This window comes from Osmerus eperlanus, chromosome 4, assembly GCF_963692335.1.
Source record: "Osmerus eperlanus chromosome 4, fOsmEpe2.1, whole genome shotgun sequence".
NCBI lineage: Eukaryota > Metazoa > Chordata > Actinopteri > Osmeriformes > Osmeridae > Osmerus > Osmerus eperlanus.
In genome coordinates this window covers 20,724,570-20,744,493 of record NC_085021.1, presented here as the reverse complement: position 1 = coordinate 20,744,493, position 19,924 = coordinate 20,724,570, and the positions used below count along the sequence as shown (strand labels likewise).

Here is a 19,924-nt window from a genome sequence, read left to right as displayed (position 1 = left end):
GAAAGGATTGGAAATGGAGAAGTGTAAACGTGGGGTTGATGAGCGCAGAGGAGAGCGAGCAAAGATGAAAGAAAGAGAGGTATTAGAGAGAATTTGCATTTGCGGTACGTGATCCTTTGTGTATGGGTAGGGAGAGTCTGATTCTAAGCGACAGGAGAACAGAGTCAGTTGACTGAATCAGCAGAAGAATGAGTAGGTGAAAGATATCCTTTGCCGTGCAGAGGAGACGTAGGCCTGTCTGCCAGCCTGAACGTTTACCTGACCTGCACTCCACCCTCCTCTTTCATCCTGGCGAGCCTGAGGGCTGGGAAGGGAAGTGACTCTGACCCTGAGGTCACCGCAGCCATGGGACCCTGGGAATTCTTCCTCTGCCCCTGAAGTTACCCCGGGTGACCCCTTATGAGGGAGTAATGCTGTGACAGGTTATTATCTGGCTTATCTATCTCAATCAGCAGATCTTTTACTCATTACAGTAGGTGCAGCATATAACAGAGGTGGTTCTAGAAACCATGTGATGGGGACGTTGTATAAAGTCTAATAATATAACCTATTTATATGCATTAACTCAGCGAGCTAATGGAGTCCTGGGAGACTTTATCTAACCTCTGTCATACAGCAGGTCCACAAGATTTAGCTTGTTATTTACTTTCGTTATTTTGTCTGTAATACAGTTTCTCAGGTCCATATTACAATTCCCGGACATTCTAATAGTTCTGGGTTCAGGTTGCCAGGTTGTCCTGTTTGGTGGGGAAATATGGGCTTTAATAGAACTATTAACTAAACACTCCTTGGGGTTGATAGGTTGCCAGGTTTGAGGAAACCCCTCCTTGACAAAGCTGTGGACCAAATCTTCCCGTTGGGATGAGGAGAATAGAAAGCGTGAGCCGAGGGTGCATTGACAGGCGTATTGTGTGTGTTGACAAGGCCTACCTTTGGGACAGAAGTCTTGTTAAGCCTTGAAACTGTTGACAGGTAGACAAGCTGTAAAGAGACAGACCCTGCATTGTTCACAAGCCACAGGTTTGAAAGTGGATATGATAAAAATGGAGCATGTGTGTGTGTACTGCTAACACACACACACACACACTCACACTCACACTCACACTCACACACACACACACACACACACACACACACACAAGCACAAACACTTACTGGTTAACATCTTCTTGGCAATGCTATTTGGCTCCATTTGTGGTGTTATATTGGCTCCTTACATTGATAGTTTGAGATAGAAGTGAGTTTATCACCTTTTGGTGGGACACAACGTTAAACTTGTTGTGTGTGTGTCTGTGCGTGTGTACAGTATGTTGTTGTGTGAGTGTGTGTTTATTTGGGTGTGTGTATGTTTGTATGTGTGTGTGTCTGCATACTTTGCTCCCACTATAATTCAAGACACAATCCAAGTCTCTGGCAGCCGTGCATCCAGCTACCATCCCATCGAGGACTCTGACATTGTTCACAGAAGTCAGGGAAGTCAGGTGGCTGAGCGGTGAGGGAATCGGGCTAGTAATCCGAAGGTTGCCAGTTCGATTCCCGGTCATGCCAACTGACGTTGTGTCCTTGGGCAAGGCACTTCACCCTACTTGCCTCGGGGGAATGTCCCTGTACTTACTGTAAGTCGCTCTGGATAAGAGCGTCTGCTAAATGACTACTGTCTCCCAGACACTGATCCCTGCTCTTCTAGGAGGGAACGAGGGGCTGCTCTACATTGAATTGTACTTGTCCCAGGTGTCCATTTGGAAGCTGTATAAACATTGTATAAATGGGGGCCCATTGCCAGATCATGACATAATTAGAATCCACAGAAGACCTGTTTTTAAGTACTTAATTTCATGAATGTTTGTGCCTGATGTGAAGCTTTGTGTACTTCCTTCACAACACCAACATAACATGTTATCCTCAAAGGTTACTGTGTTTCATTTACAGACGCTAATAACATTATATCAAAGTCGTTACCCTTATGATAAATGGATGTATTATTCGCCTGATGCTAATGCTAACCTTTGCTGCAAACTGTGTCCAGTAGCTAGCCACTGCAATGTCCAGCTGTATTGGTCAGATGCCAGTATTGGTCAGTTATTGTGAGTTACGTTGTTTTACTGCTGTTGTACACTAGTGTAGCATCTTCCGATGATGAACATGCTAACGTCCTCCCTGTGGTGGGACCCAAATGGAGCAACACACGAGTACAAGTGTTGTGATTGGCTGTGGTCTCTGAATCCCTGTGTTGTGATTGGCCAGACTGGGACCTGGGGGTGTGTCTGCAGTATGAGTGTAGGAGGAAGCAGCTTCAGTAGTAGGGGCCAACTCTTTTTTTTTTTTTTTACAGTTGCTCTTTAAGTTTATCTAGCTTGATGAATAGCGCTGTTTGAGGTCGTTTTCCCCCTGAACATTTTCAGTCCTCCGTAAAAAAATAATTGTGCTGAGTCATCGTCTTCTCATACAGGGTTCCAGGCTTAAAAAAATGGCAGTGCAGATTCCAAGGACCCCTGTTTTTTTTAATTGTGAATACAAATGACCTGACATTAAACACACAATACACATGTTCCTCCTGCCCTGAGTAGCCTAGTTGCAGTAAATGAGTGGGTAAATATCTGTGTCTGTGTAGGGAGTCAGGTGGCTGAGCGGTTAGGGAATTGGGCTAGTAATCTGAAGGTTACCGGTTCGATTCCCGGCTGTGCCAAATGACGTTGTGTCCTTGGGCAAGGCACTTCACCCTACTTGCCTCGGGGGGAATGTCCCTGTACTTACTGTAAGTCGCTCTGGATAAGAGCGTCTGCTAAATGACTAAATGTAAATGTAAATGTGTTGTAGTTCTATGCAACGGTTTGGCCATTACAAAAGAGCTCTTTTCTTCTGACATTCATAGATTCCTTGGCATTTCTCCCCCCGGCATTTCTCCTGCCTCCCTTGCACATTATAACAGCCTGAAATCACCACACTCACACACACACACACACACATACACTCACACTTGACAATGCATTCATGATGTTGTCTCAGTATTTCCCATTTCAATCAGTTGAGCTCAGATGAGGGGTGTGGAGGGGGAAGGTGGACAGCAACCCCCCCCCCCCCCTCCCCCTCACCGGCAGTGTTCAATCTCCTCACTGTGTCCATTATGCCTGGACACAAAAGACTACAAGAGCTTATTTAGTTTGGGCCTTTATTCCTGTTTGGCTGTGAGCAGAGGTGAGCTCTCAGCCACCCTGCCTCCAACGCTCCTCTCTCGCTCACTCCAGGTAGGGTGAAGAAGAATAATAATAAATGTTTAAATAAATGTTTATTTGTGTGTCAGCATGACGCAGATGCAAACAGAGCTGCGACATGTAGAACACACCGGCATACACGTGTCTGCCGGAGAAACTTGTTTTCTGCATTTTGCCGTCTTGTCAGTCAGGAGCAGTGAAGTCCAAGGGCTCACCCCATGTCCAGATCAGGGGCAGGAGAACGATCTGTTCTGCTTGTTTTTTATATTGGAGTTATCTGGGGAGGAAACCCACGTGAGCACAGGGAGAACATGTTAACTCCTCACAGAAAGATTATTATAAACTATTATGTACAATACAGTAGCCTGTAATTCTGTCATATGTTGAACTGAGCCGCGAAGATGATTTATTGTGCTGTAATGTTGAAGAATTTGACTATATACAGTATTGTATACTACACTATACTGTATACATAATATATACAGCATAATTATATAGTACAGTTCGTTACTATGATGTTTTCCACCCCAAAATAATTGTGTGATATGAGTCACAAAACCGAAGATTCCTTCCTGGTTGGTTGAGGTACTCTATTCGCTCGATGCAGATGTAGCTATTGGTCTTCACACTGTGTCCTTGTGTGAAACAAGCAAAGCAGAAGTGGCTACTCAGGATTGTTGTCTGTTTGGGAGCAGTCAAAGCATGCACTGTCTGATTACAGCATTGATTTCTTCTTTGTGGAGAAGCAACATCTCTAACTAGCTGTCAGACTGAAGCCAGACCCAGGTACCTATCGAGGGGGGAGAGAGGGGCAAGAAATGTTAGAGCGCTCATGTTTTAATTGAAGTGACCTGCTGACAATAGTACACACATTCTTGACATGTGGTTTACATCCATTGCAATCCAGAGTTTGAGACTGTGGAAAGGGACGGATGTTTCCGGATGCCACATACAGATGGACTTGCTTTGCTCAAACTCCTGGATAAGCGGTTGTACATGCCTAAAAGAGACCTTCAGTGATTAGACAATTTCCTGTGGAGATCCTTTTATTGGTCCTCTAATCTTGGTTAATTCCACACATATTGACAGCGGGAGGCTCCCTAAACATGCTCCGGGAAATGCTTTCAGGGATACGTCCATCAGGAATGTCGGGACAAAGTCTCCCTGAAAGTTTGACTCCTAATATTGTTTGTGTCCAGGCTGCATCTTCAAACAAAAACCATAAAGAACTGATACAACCAAAATACCAGCAGACCTTAAATATTTTAACATTATCGTACACAAAGCTGATAGTTCTCTGTCTCTTAATACATCCCTTTCGATTTAATTCACTTTATGGAAATTAAACAAGTACCTCTGGTGTTTTACAAAAGTGTTGGAGGTTTGAGAAATGTGTTAATGAAACAGCTTTTTTCTCTTGTTCTCCTAGTGTCTGATTTCTCACAGCCTCCAGCCTTCCAGCAACTGGAAGTCCTGGTGCTGCTGAGTTAACATAGAAGCCCAGTCGAGGGATCACAGACACACTGTGATGACATAGACTCCGACCCTCACCTGTCCCCTGCAAGCCTGCACCTTGCCCAGGCCACTCTCCCTAGTTCCCCTGTTTACGTTTGAGTACTGTGGGAAAACGGTGACAGCCAGAGCCCCTCCCTTCTCAAGAACCGTTGGAGCAGAGGGGGAGGGGAGGAGTCAAATATCTATCCACTGGGCCTGTGGGAGTCTCCCAGAGCAGGTAGAGAGAGAGAGCGAGAGAGAAAGCTAGAGAGAGAGAGAGCGAGAGAAAAAGCGAGAGATTGAGAGAGCGAGAGAGAGAGCGAGAGCGAGAGCGAGAGCGAGAGCGAGAGCGAGAGCGAGAGCGAGAGCGAGAGCGAGAGCGAGAGAGAGAGAGAGAGAGAGAGAGAGAGAGAGAGAGAGAGAGAGAGAGAGAGAGAGAGCGCCTTTTGGCAGTATTTCCTGGATACCAGAGAAGCAAATATAGCTATAGGAGGAAGAGCTTTTTTGGAGCGCGTCAGTTCAGTGGAGTATTCTGTGCGTTCCCGACGGCGTGTGGGTCTGCTGAGAGGGTTTCCAACACACACCTGACAGTGGAATCCTCTGGACACCTCTCCAGGGAGGAGGGGATGAAGTCAGACAGGGAGGAGGGGAAGCCCGGTGAGTTTCTCTAAACTTCCCCCGAGGGCACAGGGTCGTTGATAGAAGTTTTTAAACCCGAGAGCTAAAATGGAGGTATTTGCTGAGGCCTGAAGTTTGAAATGCAGATTTGTAGACCTGTGAGACTGGTTTTTGAAGAAGGGGTTGTCTGGGTATTTGTGTGCGCTTCGACGGCGTGTTAACGTGTGGACCGCAGTGTCAGGTGTCATGTGGGAGAGATAATTCACCTGTTGCTCGTCAGAACGGTTTGGAGACTTTAACCTGCTCAGCTTGGGTGTTTTTGTTTGAACATGAGAGTGAACTCCACCACTGCAGTCCCTCCAGAGAGGGTTTAAGGTTCAAAACACTGACAACATAATCATCAACTAAACTAACTTTTATTATTCAGAGACAATGAGGGAACATTCCCCTTTCGTGTATGTATCACAATGAAACAATTAGCTGAATGTTATAATTTTCAAAATAGACTGAAGAGTGTGTCATGGAAGTCAGCACTGTGGCTTGTTTTAAATTCGTAAAGGACATTTGCTGTGGGATAATGAATAGGTGAGTCACCATTGTCTGCGGTGATTTGCACACTAATGTTTCTCTCAAAATAACATGTTTGTGGCTGTGTCCAGGTGAATCATAGATTGCGTTGTGTTTGTATCTTAGTAAGTGCTTTGTAATTTCAAACTCTATTATTTGGTAGCTGGGCTATTTGTCGTGTTGCTTCTCCAATACTCTTGCGTGTTGTTGGGATAATTAATCAGTTGGAGGGTAAAAAGTTACGGTGTTTTGGAGCCTGGCCGGGTCTCGCTCAAGCAGCTTATTTCCAGTTTGACCTGCTCCAAATCACTGAAGCCCTCACCAGTCCAATCCATTTACCTGCTCGGCCTTCCCCCCAGCCCAGCCCTCAGGTGTCAAGGCCAGTATTAGACAGGAGACAGACTGGAAGCACACAGAAGTAGCGTATGAGATCCAGTCCCCTTGACGTGGCCACTTCAGTGTAATTACTCCAAGTATGGACCTTCCTCACAGTTTTCACTTTGAACATTTTGTACTTTCTCTTTGAGGTACCTTTTACAATACCTCTACTTACCTTTAACCCATTAAGGAGTAGCGTCACACATGTGATTCTGAACATTCCAACCGACTATTTTCCGATAGACAAAAACTATATGACAAACGCTATAGTATGGCTTCAAAATGTACAATTAGGAGGCTAACAAGTAACACTAGCAGGTAGTAGCATTGCTACGAGTATTATGCTAGGTTGCTAGGTAACGGAAGCTAACTAAAACTAGCTAGCTTCCGTTTTGGAAAAATAACTCACTCTGGTGGAAGCGTCGGTAATATTTAGAACTCACTCCTTAAAAAGGTTAAACAAAGGGGGGGTCAGTGCACAAATGGCCACATTAAAATCAATTAACATTCATAGTGATCGCTCTGCAGCTCTTGCAATTTGGAAGACTTTTCAGCATCACTGGTGGTACTGGGTTAAGTGTCCGATTCAATAAATGACAGTACATTAAATTGTAAGTGTTTCAAATTCTACAGTCATAGAATCTTCCGTCTTACATTCTACAGCCAGTTAACAGTCGTGTTAACTGTTGCCAGTTCGATTCCCGGACGTGCCAAATGACGTTATGTCCATGGGCAAGGAACTTCACCCTACTTGCCTTGGGGGGAATGTCCCTGTACTTACTGTAAGTCGCTCTGGATAAGAGCGTCTGCTAAATGACTAAATGTAAATGTAATGTCACTACAGTCATCGATACAAACTTGTAACATCTCAAATGTTACAGTCAGAGGCCTTGTTGTTCCACTGCATTTTCTCACCATTCAGCTCCTGTGAAGCCGTAAAAAACAGTCAAATAAAAAAGTTGTCGAGATGTCCCAGTGACCTAGCTTTTAGCTAAGTGGCAGTCTAGGCCTGGCAGTGACGTCCTGTCATCCACACTCTGCTATCTTAGCGACGCCTGCTAGCTTAGCAACGACAGGGTGTGGTTGTGACACCATTACTGTGGAGAGAGCAAAACAAACAAACACCTAGGGTATTCATGGCCTCCAATGTACACCTCAGCTGCTGCAGGTGTGGCGACACATGAGCAGTTATGTACTTTCAAGGTACTTTTGCACTTTCTCCCTCACATGTTATCAATAGCATCGTTGTTTTCCTTATAGAGAATCCAGGGTGAATCGAGTTATGTCAACTAGAACAGGAATGTTCAACAAAGATGGGTCTGATGACAGAATCTTGATCGGATGCTGCACCTATTCCCCCCATGTTTCCATCTGTACCTGGTGGGGAACTGTGATCTTTTCCCACTGCCCGCAGTCCAATTGCTGTTACTGTTTGTGTGTGCGTACGTGTTTGAGTATGTGTGTGTGTGTGTTTGTGTGTGTGTTTATTTGTGCATGTGTGAGTGTGCTTGTGCATGTGGCACAGCAGGCTTGCAGAGTCCAGTGTGTTGGTGTGATTATGAGAGAGGTTTATCCTGTCTGTGTAATTGCCCTGTTTCAGTGCTCTGAGGACAGGATCAGTGTGATCGAGTGGTACGTGCTCGACAGAACAAACTCTCTCTTCCACAGGTAGAAGTTTAAGCTTGGGTAACTAGTCCATAGGCTGCCTCTATATGAATACAAGTATAGTATAACGTCAAATCTACATTTAGTCATTTAGCAGACGCTCTTATCCAGAGAGACTTACAGTAAGTACAGGGACATTAGTTTAACTAATTCGAAGAACTAAACAATCTAAAAATATAACATTCCCCATCCTGTGCCTTCTTACACTTGTTTAATGTCCTATATACAGCTAATTACACAGCAATCCCCAGTTCCTATGAACCTATAATGTGTTTACCATACTGCTAGGTATTTAAATTAATGTAAAGTGTTGCCCAGGCCTTTCCCCCTCCAAGCTACTGCGGGTGACTGAGATGACTGAAACTGGGGTCAGATGGCTGAGCGGTTAGGGAGTCGGGCTATTAATCAGAGGGTTGCTGGTTCAATTCCCGGCCGTGCAAACTTACTTTGTGTCCTTGGGCAAGGCACTTCACCCTACTTGCCTCGGGGAGAATGTCCCTGTACTTACTGTAAGTCGCTCTGGATAAGAGCGTCTGCTAAATGACTAAATGTAAAAAAAAAAGACTAAATGTAAACTCACAGCGACTGCCTCTGATGCAACTCTGCTTGGGTCCTCAAACCCAGCAGCAAGTCAGCACGGTGTCTCTGGGGCCACTGGTAGCTGGTCGGAGACTGCTCCACATCTCTCCATCCTGCTCCACATCTCTCCATCCTGCTCCACATCTCTCCATCCCTGCTTACAGTATTCTCTTGAACTTCGCCTTGACTTTTCAGATGTGTTTGTGCAACTACTAGCAAAATATTTAGCTAACATTACGAAATGTGTATGTGTGTGTGTGTGTGTGTGTGTGTGTGTGGGCTTGTAGTAAAATATCAAAGGTGACCCAGTGTCTGCCTTCACGTTGGCCCTGCCTATAAATAACAAACTTACTACTTAGCCTTTGGCACCAGAACAAAGGTTGTGTTTGAACAACACACACTCAAACACAAACAGTTCATTTCAGTGTGTGTGGGTAAGTGTGGGACCTATCTTCTCTGCTCTGCTCACTAGCTTCCACAGAGACCTTAGTCAGACGTGAACTCAGTCATCCCAATAGGAGTCTCATCCCGATAGCTACTGTAACTAGCCTGACATGCTACATTTTTACATGGCGGTATCTACTGTGTGTGGGTTGTCAGCGGTTGGTCATTTCTATCCACCCTCAAAGCGAAACAAAACACTCAGTTATTCGTCAGCCTACCATGTACTTAGCTGTAACCCTTGTTAACACCTTTCTAAAACCTTGTAAAGGTACTGTGACTAAAGTGACAAAAAGTAAAATCCTGTATTAAAAAATATATACTTTTCATGGTAGCTGTATAAGACGAATTATTTACTCTATCATGTTATATTTTCAATTAGCATTGGTTATTTTTTCTTCTCACATCCGTTTTGACTGGATATAAACTATAATTATTCCACCCACTGTCCAGAATGGTCTGTCTTGCATGGAATCAACAAATACCTCCTCTTAATAAGCGGAGATTCATTAGTGTTTGTTTAACGTCATGTGTAAGAACAAAGGCTAAGGGTCAAACTAATGAGGCTCACAAATAAGCAAACATTTTCAAAGACTCTGGTAATTAGTTTCTGTCATTGAGCACAATGGGTATATTCATAGAGGGTTCTATTTGCCACCTGACTGCCTGGTAACTCAGGGTAACAGTGAAATAAGCAGGATGATGAATGGAGGATCCCTAATAAAGATGTTAATGAAGGGGGTGGTCACCCTCCTCCTGGCCTACCTACTTCTAATTACCCACAATGCAATGGGGTGGACATTTTGGCTCTTTCACGGTCCCCCATCGCCAGCGCTTCCATCTGCTAAGCTCTTCCTGGCATTGAGCTGATATTAAACTCTCTTTTCTTTCAGTGATTCATTCCTCCGCCCATCCTGGCATCCATAATCTACCTATTGGCCTGATCTGACCTCAGGACCACCTCGGTCATGTCCTGTTGTGAAATCCTCGGTCCTTAATCCCAAGTTTATAACGCTGTCCCATCTATCTCACCCATCTGGGCTTTCCAGAGAGGCTCTAATCCCTCTGCTAGTGTTTGGGTGAACGTCATGAACGAAAGCTGGCTGTAAAAAGAAAGGTTTTGAAATTGCACAGACCGGATTGCTGTCGATGCGGCGTGGGTCGAAGACTGGTGAGATGAGGACGCAGGACTCAGACCTTCGGCATCCTCCTCAGCCCGGCTCACTGTCCCCGAGCAAACTCCTATTTTCAGAACGCCTGGGCATCCACTCGACTTGATGTGGGCAACCCGATCCCAGACCCTGTTTAGAGAGATTACAGCGTTACAAGAGAGAGACACAACATTTGGGCATCCTCTTGACTATCTAAAAATAATAACAACAACATAGATTTGTGTTTTCATTTTTCTCTGCCTGTGTAGTTTGAGCCAGGCTGACTGATATGATCGGTACATGCTGGATAGACCTCCACAGTGGTGAGGGTGGTGTTTCATGCTATGGAGTCAGGAGAACAGCCCATCTTTCCCACTGGACTGTTTTCACTCGTTATCACGCTGTGCTCCAGCCCGTCCCTCTCTCCCACCAGTGCCGCCCTCATCGCCCCAGGGACATGGAGCATGAAATAGGCTCGCTGCCACGGCCATGTCACATTCCTTCATGTTAGACTGGAGATTTCTAGATAGTATTAGACCGGAGGGGCCTGTTGGGCACCCAAGTCTCTCATCCACTGCATCTGTGAATCACAACTGTATGTTTACAGAGAATACTGCAGATACTCAAAATGTATTCTTCGTTGGCATCTTTCTTTTTTTAGATTCCGAGGAGATTTTTGTGGGCTTCAAGGCACATTGACTTTGCATCAATAAGTAGAATATCGTTTCACTTGGCATGAATAAAAATACGCTTTGAAAGTCGGAAGCTGTTTAAGACCCTTACGGTTGATACGACCCTCTACACCGTCTGGTTCAATGAAATCAACGAGGTTTGTCCACTGACTTCCTGTTGTGCGCGAGTCATCACTGTCTCCGTTAACGCAGAACGCGCGGGGGGGGATTCCTCTAATGAAGTGCCTCGAGGCCCCCTGTGTTTTGTTTTATTTTCGATTTCCTTCTTGCCCGCTCCGTCTCCTCCTTGGGCGTTGTGGGGGATTGTTCTGCTTCTGTGAGCTGACTGGCTGATCCAGAGAGAGTGGCGTGCCAGACACGGCTCACCATGTTCATCAGCGGGCAGAGCTTCCCCTTCATCTCCTGCTGCTGATGGACCCTCTATCAGTGGCCCTTAAAGGAGTGTGTGCGTTTTGTGTGTGTGTGTGAGAAAGAGTGTGTGAGTTTGTGTGCGTGAGAGTGTCTGTTTGTCAGTGTGTGGTATGAGTGAATCATAAACACTGGCTTCCGAGTACCACCAGCCATGGGAGATCCTCTCTATGAGCCTCATTGAAACGGCCAGCACCGTCAGCAGGGCAGAGCCGGCATGCAGAGGCAGGGCAGAGCCGGCATGCAGAGGCAGGGCAGAGCCGGCATGCAGAGGCAGGGCAGAGCCGGCATGCAGATGCATGGCAGAGCCGGCATGCAGAGGCAGGGCAGAGCCGGCATGCAGAGGCAGGGCAGAGCCGGCATGCAGATGCAGGGCAGAGCCGGCATGCAGAGGCAGGGCAGAGCCGGCATGCAGAGGCAGGGCAGAGCCGGCATGCAGAGGCAGGGCAGAGCCGGCATGCAGAGGCAGGGCAGAGCCGGCATGCAGAGGCAGGGCAGAGCCGACATGCAGAGGCAGGGCAGAGCCGACATGCAGAGGCAGGGCAGAGCCGGCATGCAGAGGCAGGGCAGAGCCGACATGCAAGGGTGTTCATGAGCACGGATGACTTGATGCTTGGTGCTCCCTCTCCTAACAGCTCTGGATTCAATTTTCCAGTCCACCCCTGTGGCTTCTTCAAAGGAATCAATGACAATTTCAAGGTTGACGTGCTGCTCCTCTGAACCACTTCCTTAAATACTATACCTCATTACAGCATAATAGCCGGTGATGTGAGGCACAATATTGGCAGGGTGACGAAAAAAGGCGTGCTGTGAAATTGAACATAACGGGATGCCTTCTAAATATGATCATGAAAATAAAAAAGAACAAAAGTTTGAATTGAATCACAATTATTTGGTCCATAATATACCCATTTTAAAAAAGCACCTCAAATAAACTCCTTTTGAGTCCAGGAAGCGCTGCTATACAAGCATTTGTTTGAAGACCTGCGGTTTATGTATTAGCATCCATCAGGGGTTCCCCAAGGTACTGTGTCATGGGCGTTGTTGTGGTGGCAGACACTAACCTGGTTTCCTCTCCTGTGTCTGACTAGAAGGTCAGACACAGGTTGGGATATTGCTAACATCGTTGCTATCAAAAGGGCAGACATAGATCAATACCCAATCAGACATGATGTGTGTGTGTGTGTGTGTGTCTGTGAGGCTGTGTGTGTGAGGATGTGTGTGTGTGAAGGTGTATTTGAGTGTGCGTTTGTGTGCGAGTCAGTGTGTTTGTGTGCGAGTCAGTGTGTGTGTATACAACGAAAAGCTACTCCTTTCAAAACGCAGCTCTGCTCAACTTTATGCTCACCCCGTTATCCACAATCACCCCTCCTCTGTGTGAGTTCAGTTACCTCAGCGCTGAACAGTGTTGTTCTGAGCTGTGCTCCACATGCTACAGGATGTCTGAGCAGACAACCACCAGATGGCTGAGCGGTTAGGGAACCGGGCTAGTAATCTGAACAGTTCGATTCCCGGCTGTGCCAAATGACGTTGTGTCCTTGGGCAAGGCACTTCACCCAACTTGCCTCGGGGGAATGTCCCTGTACTTACTGTAAGTCACTCTGGATAAGAGCGTCTGCTAAATGACTAAATGTAAAGGTAAACTTGTTTGTCTAACTTACATTTACATTTAGTCATTTAGCAGACGCTCTTATCCAGAGTGACTTACAGTAAGTACAGGGACACTCCCCCGAGGCAAGTAGGGTGAAGTGCCTTGCCCAAGGACACAACGTCATTTGGCACGTGAACCGGCAACCTTCTGATTGGTAGCCCGATTCCCTAACCGCTCAGACACCCCAACTTCCCAACTACTCATTCTTCCATTCATTTCATCCTTTCATTATAAAAGGGGCATTCAGGACTTATCTGCTAGGATTGTACTCAGACAGGGAGAAAGGGCCCACACCTGCGTGGCAGTGGTGGCCTTCTGCTGATGTGGAAAGCAAAACTGTTTGGTGAGGAATTTATCTTAATCTTGTCCCCTTCTAAACTCTCTGGCATGGTTGAGCTGTGTGTTTTTAATTCTGTGTGGAATCAATAAGTTAAATCCATGAAGTGATTCATTCTTTCGGTTGCTGTGATTGGCTGCAGAGGAAGAAACTGTGTTAGGAAAACAGAATGGAACGCTGCTGTCAGCGAGAGCCTGGTTCTCTGGCCTGAAAGCCCTGACTTCACCACGCATAATCATGAGATACCCGGTTTACCGCCAGATTCCCAACCTCTATCCTTAAACTAACGTGATAATTGAAAAACCTGAATAGCATTTGGCACTGGGATCTTTGCTTCACCCTAGGAGGAATCTGCCTTCAATCCTATTTTCGGGCCAAGATTCTTTGATTAAGGTAGTCAATAAGGATTGTGGGATAGGTTGTGAGTAGCAGTTTGGAACTGGCCCTGAGAAAGGGGACAGGCTTTCATAGCCTGCTCGGTTTAACTGATGCTTTGACAGGGCAGAAGTTTTCTTTCTAAGTCCGAAAGCTTTTTGACTGCTGGAGGATCATTAACAATGTGACTCAAAAACATTTGAAAGGTTAAAAATATATTTGCGATAAAATTGAAGAGTACTTGATGAGGACTCTACTAAACTCTAGTGTACTCTGCTTTACTCTACTCTGTTATCTGCTGTTTCTCTGTTTTCCTCTCCCCTTTCCTCCTCTCCATTTTCACTGTGTAAAAAGTACGTACAATAAATTATTTTGTTGTACTTGGTGGTTGTAGCTCAACCAAGCCATACCCTACCGCTGCCCATGTGTAGTAGCTCTATGTCTTGCGCATCGTCAAAATTGAAAAATACAGAGGTCCGAAAACTCTTTGTTAAAGTGAAATTGCAACATTAGGCGTTGATCAAAAGCCAGTTATTTTTGACGAGACTCAGAATGACACAATAGAGAATTTTGCATTAAATGTGTCTGCAAATATTTCGTTTTCAAATTCAAGGGAGATGAACAATGATCTGAATGATTTTAGCGAGTCCATGTGGAGGGTTTTGCCATTCAAACACTGGAAGTGGGCTGCCACCCGCTGTCAAAAAAACACTTCTGTGCAGTCTGGCATCTCTGACCCCCAATTTTTCTGGACGTCAAATACACTTTTGATTCAAGCAGTTAAACTGTCCAGTGTCGGCTTTAGCGACAGAAGCACGCTAGATATCCACCCTCAATCGTTTTAGCTCCCTGCTGCTCTTGCTGTAACCACTGCACGTTTTTCTGTTCCTCGCCTTCTTATTCTTCTCTCGAAAGAAAGGACACAGCACTCTCTCTTTTATATTCAGGGGAATCAATTATGTGGCTCTGTGGCTGGTGTGACGGTGGTGTTTGTCCATGTTTGTATGTCCAGAGTGGTTCCATTTCAAGGAAGGCCCGAAGCACGAGAATGAAACATGTGAACCATAGCTTTTTATATCTACAGTATTAAGGCATTGAGCTTTGACTTTGATTGTCGAAATGCGCTATCTCTATTTGTATGCAGTTCCGGATAAAACGATAAACTGAAATAATAAAATGTAAGTGTAATGTAACTCTCTTTAGATGTCTGGTAAATACCGATGATCATTTTGGTGATAGGTGCCAGTGAATTGTTGCTATTATGTCATTATGCATGAAGATTATGTCCTAGACAGTGCAGATGTGAGAAGTTAAGATGACTGTCAGTCAGGATCAAGCCTGAATATGGTCTGAACCCCTCCTCATACACACACACACACCCACACACACACACCTTTCCTGCAAATCCATAGGGACATTGAGCTCTTTAATTGATTTTGTCTCCTATAACAAGCCAGAATTGAACCCTGCCCGGTCTCCCCTCCCACTCAGTCAAAGGAGGGAGAACCAATCTAAAAATGTTCTCCCCTCTAGACAGTGGCTGTCATTCCCTATCAATTTTCGAAGCTCTGTTCCCAATTTCAGCCTAGTCCAATTTCAGCTGCCTTGTGGCCACCGGACACTGACAGAATGCTGGACCTTTCAGACACTCACACTGAAGGTTTGAGAACCTTGCTGTTTCTAATGGGAGAGAGAGAGAGACATAGAGACGGAAATAGAGAGAGAGCATTAGGAAGGTAGGTGTAATAGGTGACAGAGAGACATGGATAAAAAAAGAGAGAGAACATGAACAAGAGAAGGGTAGTGGGTGACAGAGAGAGAGAAAGAGAAAGAAAGAGAGAGCGAACATGAGCAAGTGAAAGGTAATATTGTAGGGGATGAGAGTGAGAGAAAGAGAAAATTGTGTGTGTGTTTGTGTGTGTTCCTTGTGTGCTTCGTGTGGGATTCAGACATACTGTAGTAGGCGAGAGAAAGTGAGAGAGACTCTTGTATCGACAGCATATCAGAGAGCCAGCTCCAGAGACTGGGATAAGGGCTCTCAGTGGTGCTATGGAAGAAGATCTAGTCCTTGCAATGATTGAAGAGTCTGTGAGGAACTGCAGACAACCATCAACCATTCCCTCCTTCAATCATTTTGGTTTAAAATGGTGAGTGTAAAGGATGGCAGATTTCAAGGTTAGGCACTTGGAGGAACGTGACATTATTGACACGACATGAAAGAAATGTTAGAGCTTCAGATATTGCATGAAAGAGTGTTTGGGTGAAGCGTTACTAGGCCCTTTATAAACCATTACAGTCTTTATTTTCTATTCAAGGAAATTCTTGGTTGAACAGATGTCCCTGTAGAGGTGTTGATATTTGGGGGAATTTTATTGCCAGTACTTGATCAGCCTCAACTGGTTTCAGTCTTATTTTTGACTTATATCGTCTGCTAGAGTCTGAAATAGTGGAATCGTTTGGCTACCTCGCCTGTATCAGTGCTCTAGTGAATCGTAGGCGATGGCACCCGCCATCTCCATAATTCACTGATCTCCACTGCATAGGAAGTGATGCGTAGTGGCCATTATGCAAATAGCCGCGTTTAAACAGCCAGGGATGGAGATTTTATTGACAGTTTCTATGAATCATGATAAGTAGTGAAAGATTCAGTTGAGGAACTGGGGATGACTGGGTGAAGGAATTGAAGGGGGTTTAATGAATGCACATATTTAATACACAGGCTGCTTAAGTCAATTTACAGAATGTAGACGAATATCATTGGCCATTAAACTCAATTTGGTCCCTTTGGAACCTAAAAATTATATAATATGCCATTCAGAAAAACATTACACACAAATAATCAGCCTTGTCTGCCTTGAAGGCCCATTCCATTTCATCAACATAATTTGACATCTTTGGAGAAAAAAGTGAAATATCACAAATGTATTCAGACACACTTGTGGTGAATGGATCAGCAACATTTGGCCCAATAAACAGAACCTTTTGTTACAAAAAGGATTGTTGTCTGGTCACAAGCTTAGGGGTTTTGCTAGGATCGGTTTGGTGTAGGCTATACGGCGCTGTGCAACATGTGGGTCAGGTTTGGAAGAAGCACAATAGCTACGGGCTTTAATGTGGGGCAGTTAAGTGAGCCGGAATCCTGTTATGCTAAATTTCATTAGCATTGCCCTAGTTTGCTAACTATCTAACTACAGTTTTGCTGGTACAGTAAGCTAGGTTAGCTTGTTTCTGGCTTTCTAACTCTCATTTGGCAGGCTGCAACAAAATTGTTGGCTGCATTAACCAGTGGGGAACAGGTGGCAGCAAGGACGCTAGCAGAAGATTCATTACCCCACGCCAGAGGAGGAAAGAGAGAGAAAGAGAGGGGAATGAAAGACAGAGGGAGGGAGAAAAGAGAGAGTGCGAGAGCGTCCAACCGTTAAATATTCCTCCCATTCCCCACTGTGGCACAAGTGCTGCCCTACAAACACTCACTGCTATTCCTTCATATTCATCCACACAACTTCAACCTAAGGAGGGCCTGGCTCTTTCAATGCTGACTGTCAAATAAAGAATGGAAGAGCACAGCAAGCTATTATTACTGCTTTTGAATCTGACGTGATTTCGAATAATGCCAATAGCGTTCAAAATCTATTAGAGAGAATGTATTCAAAGCGATTGTGTTGATGATTTGCTTTTCGAGGTTTGAGAGGGGAATCGAGGAATCAATATTCACTAGAGGCATTGACAACGACAACAACTCCCCTTGTTCTATTGTGTCAGAGTCTTGCGTGACTGTCTGACTGACTGAATACTCATTAGCGATTTTAAATTAATGACTGCATGTGTTATTATTTATTTGTTCACATTTTTTCTCTCTTAAGGCTGTGTTCACAGTTCTGATTCAACTTGATTTTGCTCAAAGTTATTGACTGTAAACATGCCGTACGGTTTAGTTGAATTAGTCCTGCTAGAAGTCTGCCTGATTTGAACCCAATGTTGTGAGAGAAGTTCAAAATAACTCTTATGTTTCTTATTTTTGTAGATTCATCAATAGCATGGTGTGCTCAGATATGAGGATGCCATTTTACTGTGAAATACGTCCACATAGAAGATGCTTTTGTCCAAAGCAAAGTGTTGGGGGGATTGACCCATGAACCTCTTGCTCTGCAGTCATGGTCTACCACAGAGCTCCAGGAAACCCATGTGCCATTACTGTACTAGACATCAAATATACCTCTTCAAGATGAAGGAACACCGAGCCCTCAGCACGCAGGCCCACTGATGGGAACCAGCAGATAGTTTTGTGCAGGAAAGTAAGAGCAGGAGAGATTGCACATATCAGGAAAGTCATTCGGGGTGTCATTTGTAAAGCAGAGCTGCTGTGCTTGTCTCTGGCCCAAAGGAAATATATAGACACTGACAAATAGGTAGCCATTTTCAAACAGACACACAAACACACACACACTCACACACAGCTGCCGCCCTCAACTCTCTACCTTATCTGGAATATTTCAGTGTTGCGTTTCCCGTGCAGAGAACAGAGCCAGGAAAGACAGTATCATATCTGTTCTTTTGCCACCATCTCACCAACAACCACAGTAATGTAGTTAACCACAGCCTATTCTGACATATAATTTGGCCCTGTGTACCTATAACATGTCAGGAATACCCTATTCAAGAGGTAGGTAACTGCTTTGATTCGACTGGGTAACATTTTCACAGAAGGAAAAGGATTCTGTCTATATGAGACAGGTGGGGTGATACGAGAGAGTGAAAGTAATATAACCAGTCCTGTAACCTTGTATGTTTAGCCTAAAAGCTTTGTAGACCGAAATAAACCACATCTATACTAAACCATAGTGTACACAAGACATACATCTCTAGACTGTCATGATATCCTCCTTGATATTACTTGAAACCACCATTTTATTGAATCCTGAGCCACAGTGTTAAGTGCTGGCCAGTAATTGTTAGTCGAGATCTCCGGTCTGTTTGAAACAGATAAAGCTGATTTCCCTTGCTCAGCTGTTCCTTATTTATGACTGTGTATTGTCCTGCCCTGCCTCTCCCCGCAGTGGCTACTATAATGAATAAGTCATTTCAATTGAGTGCTTGACCATTATGGCATTTTTTAACACTGGTAAACAGTGTAGTGTGGTTTCTTGTTTCTCGAACGAGCCCCATTGCCCCTGGTTTTCCGATAGTTGCTCCAGTTCCCCTGTAAAATCTGCTTCTATTATCAGCTCCATTAAACACACCTCAGTGTAATGACACACACTCTGCTTGCCACCGGCTTCTCTCGACCCTGCTCCCAACACCCGCCTTTCTACATTACGCTCTACGTATCTGGCCTGCACTCTTATCCAGACCCAATTACATTTACTCGCTGAACTAAGATTTTGTGACTGAAAACAATGACGTAGTCCTAATGGAGGTGGGTAATCATGGAGCTGTTCAGAAGGTTAATTGGAATGCCACACGGAAAAGTGTCAAACGTGGAGGTAACTGAGATGAGGTGTTTAAATGATGTTGGGATTTTTCTCTGTCGATGCTTACTGTACGTACAGTACGTCTACACAATATCGGACTGAATTTATTTTTATTTTTTCCTGTATTAAAGTAGCCTATTTGCATAGTTGATTTTCTTGTTTTCAACACGTGAAGCTTTCTGTTTTTAGGAAAAACCAATTTAGCAAACTTTTACCTGGAAATAACACCAAAATAATGTTTCCTTTTCTTAAACTGATGTGGAAGTTGTTTTTAGGCCGTAGTTAGAAGGCCAACACTAGGTTACATCCTTAGAGAGAGCCAATCAGCTAATTACCAGCAATCTATAGTTAGTCCAATGTACTGTGCCAGACAATCAGCTTTTCAATACAACCACATCGTCTGTCTGGCTCCACTAAAAATTGGATTGTTCAACACTTCATCAAACCCAAAGCAGAACCCAGAGTTCCCGTCTAATTTGCCAGTTATTCTCTAAATATTTTGGCAGTTGTGATTGTGTGTTTGTGTTTGATTTTCCCATTCATTGTCGACGATTTCAGTGTCAGACAGCGATATTGGAGTCTTGCGATGAGGAGCCTGTGATTTATGCTTGTCAGTTGGTAGACCAGGAATACGAGACAAAGAGAAGCCGTTTTCTTCCACTTTATCTTGTGCCCTGAGGAAGTTTGAAATTGAGTAGAATGAGTTGACTCATTATGCTATATATAGGGGAGTCAGGTGGCTGAGCGGTTAGGGAAGCGGGCTAGTAATCAGAAGGTTGCCAGTTCGATTCCTGGCCGTGCCAAATGACCTTGTGTCCTTGGGCAAGGCACTTCACCCTACTTGCCTCGGGGAAAATGTCCCTGTACTTACTGTAAGTCGCTCTG

The 19,924-nt window shown here is 44.7% G+C and overlaps 1 protein-coding gene across 5 annotated transcripts in view; it reads left to right on the top strand.

The window, feature by feature from the left end:
* kazna (kazrin, periplakin interacting protein a) overlaps positions 1-19,924 on the top strand; it is a 151,412-nt gene that overhangs the window by 106,502 nt on the left and 24,986 nt on the right. Inside the window, exon 1 of one of the 5 annotated variants that reach the window (XM_062460170.1) lies at positions 5,041-5,363. The exons of the other annotated variants lie outside the window; for them this stretch is intronic. Within the exon in view, the coding sequence (XP_062316154.1) occupies positions 5,333-5,363 (31 nt within the window). The 5' untranslated portion in view covers positions 5,041-5,332. Of the gene's footprint in view, positions 1-5,040; positions 5,364-19,924 lie in introns of those variants that run through there. 5 annotated transcript variants of the gene reach the window in all.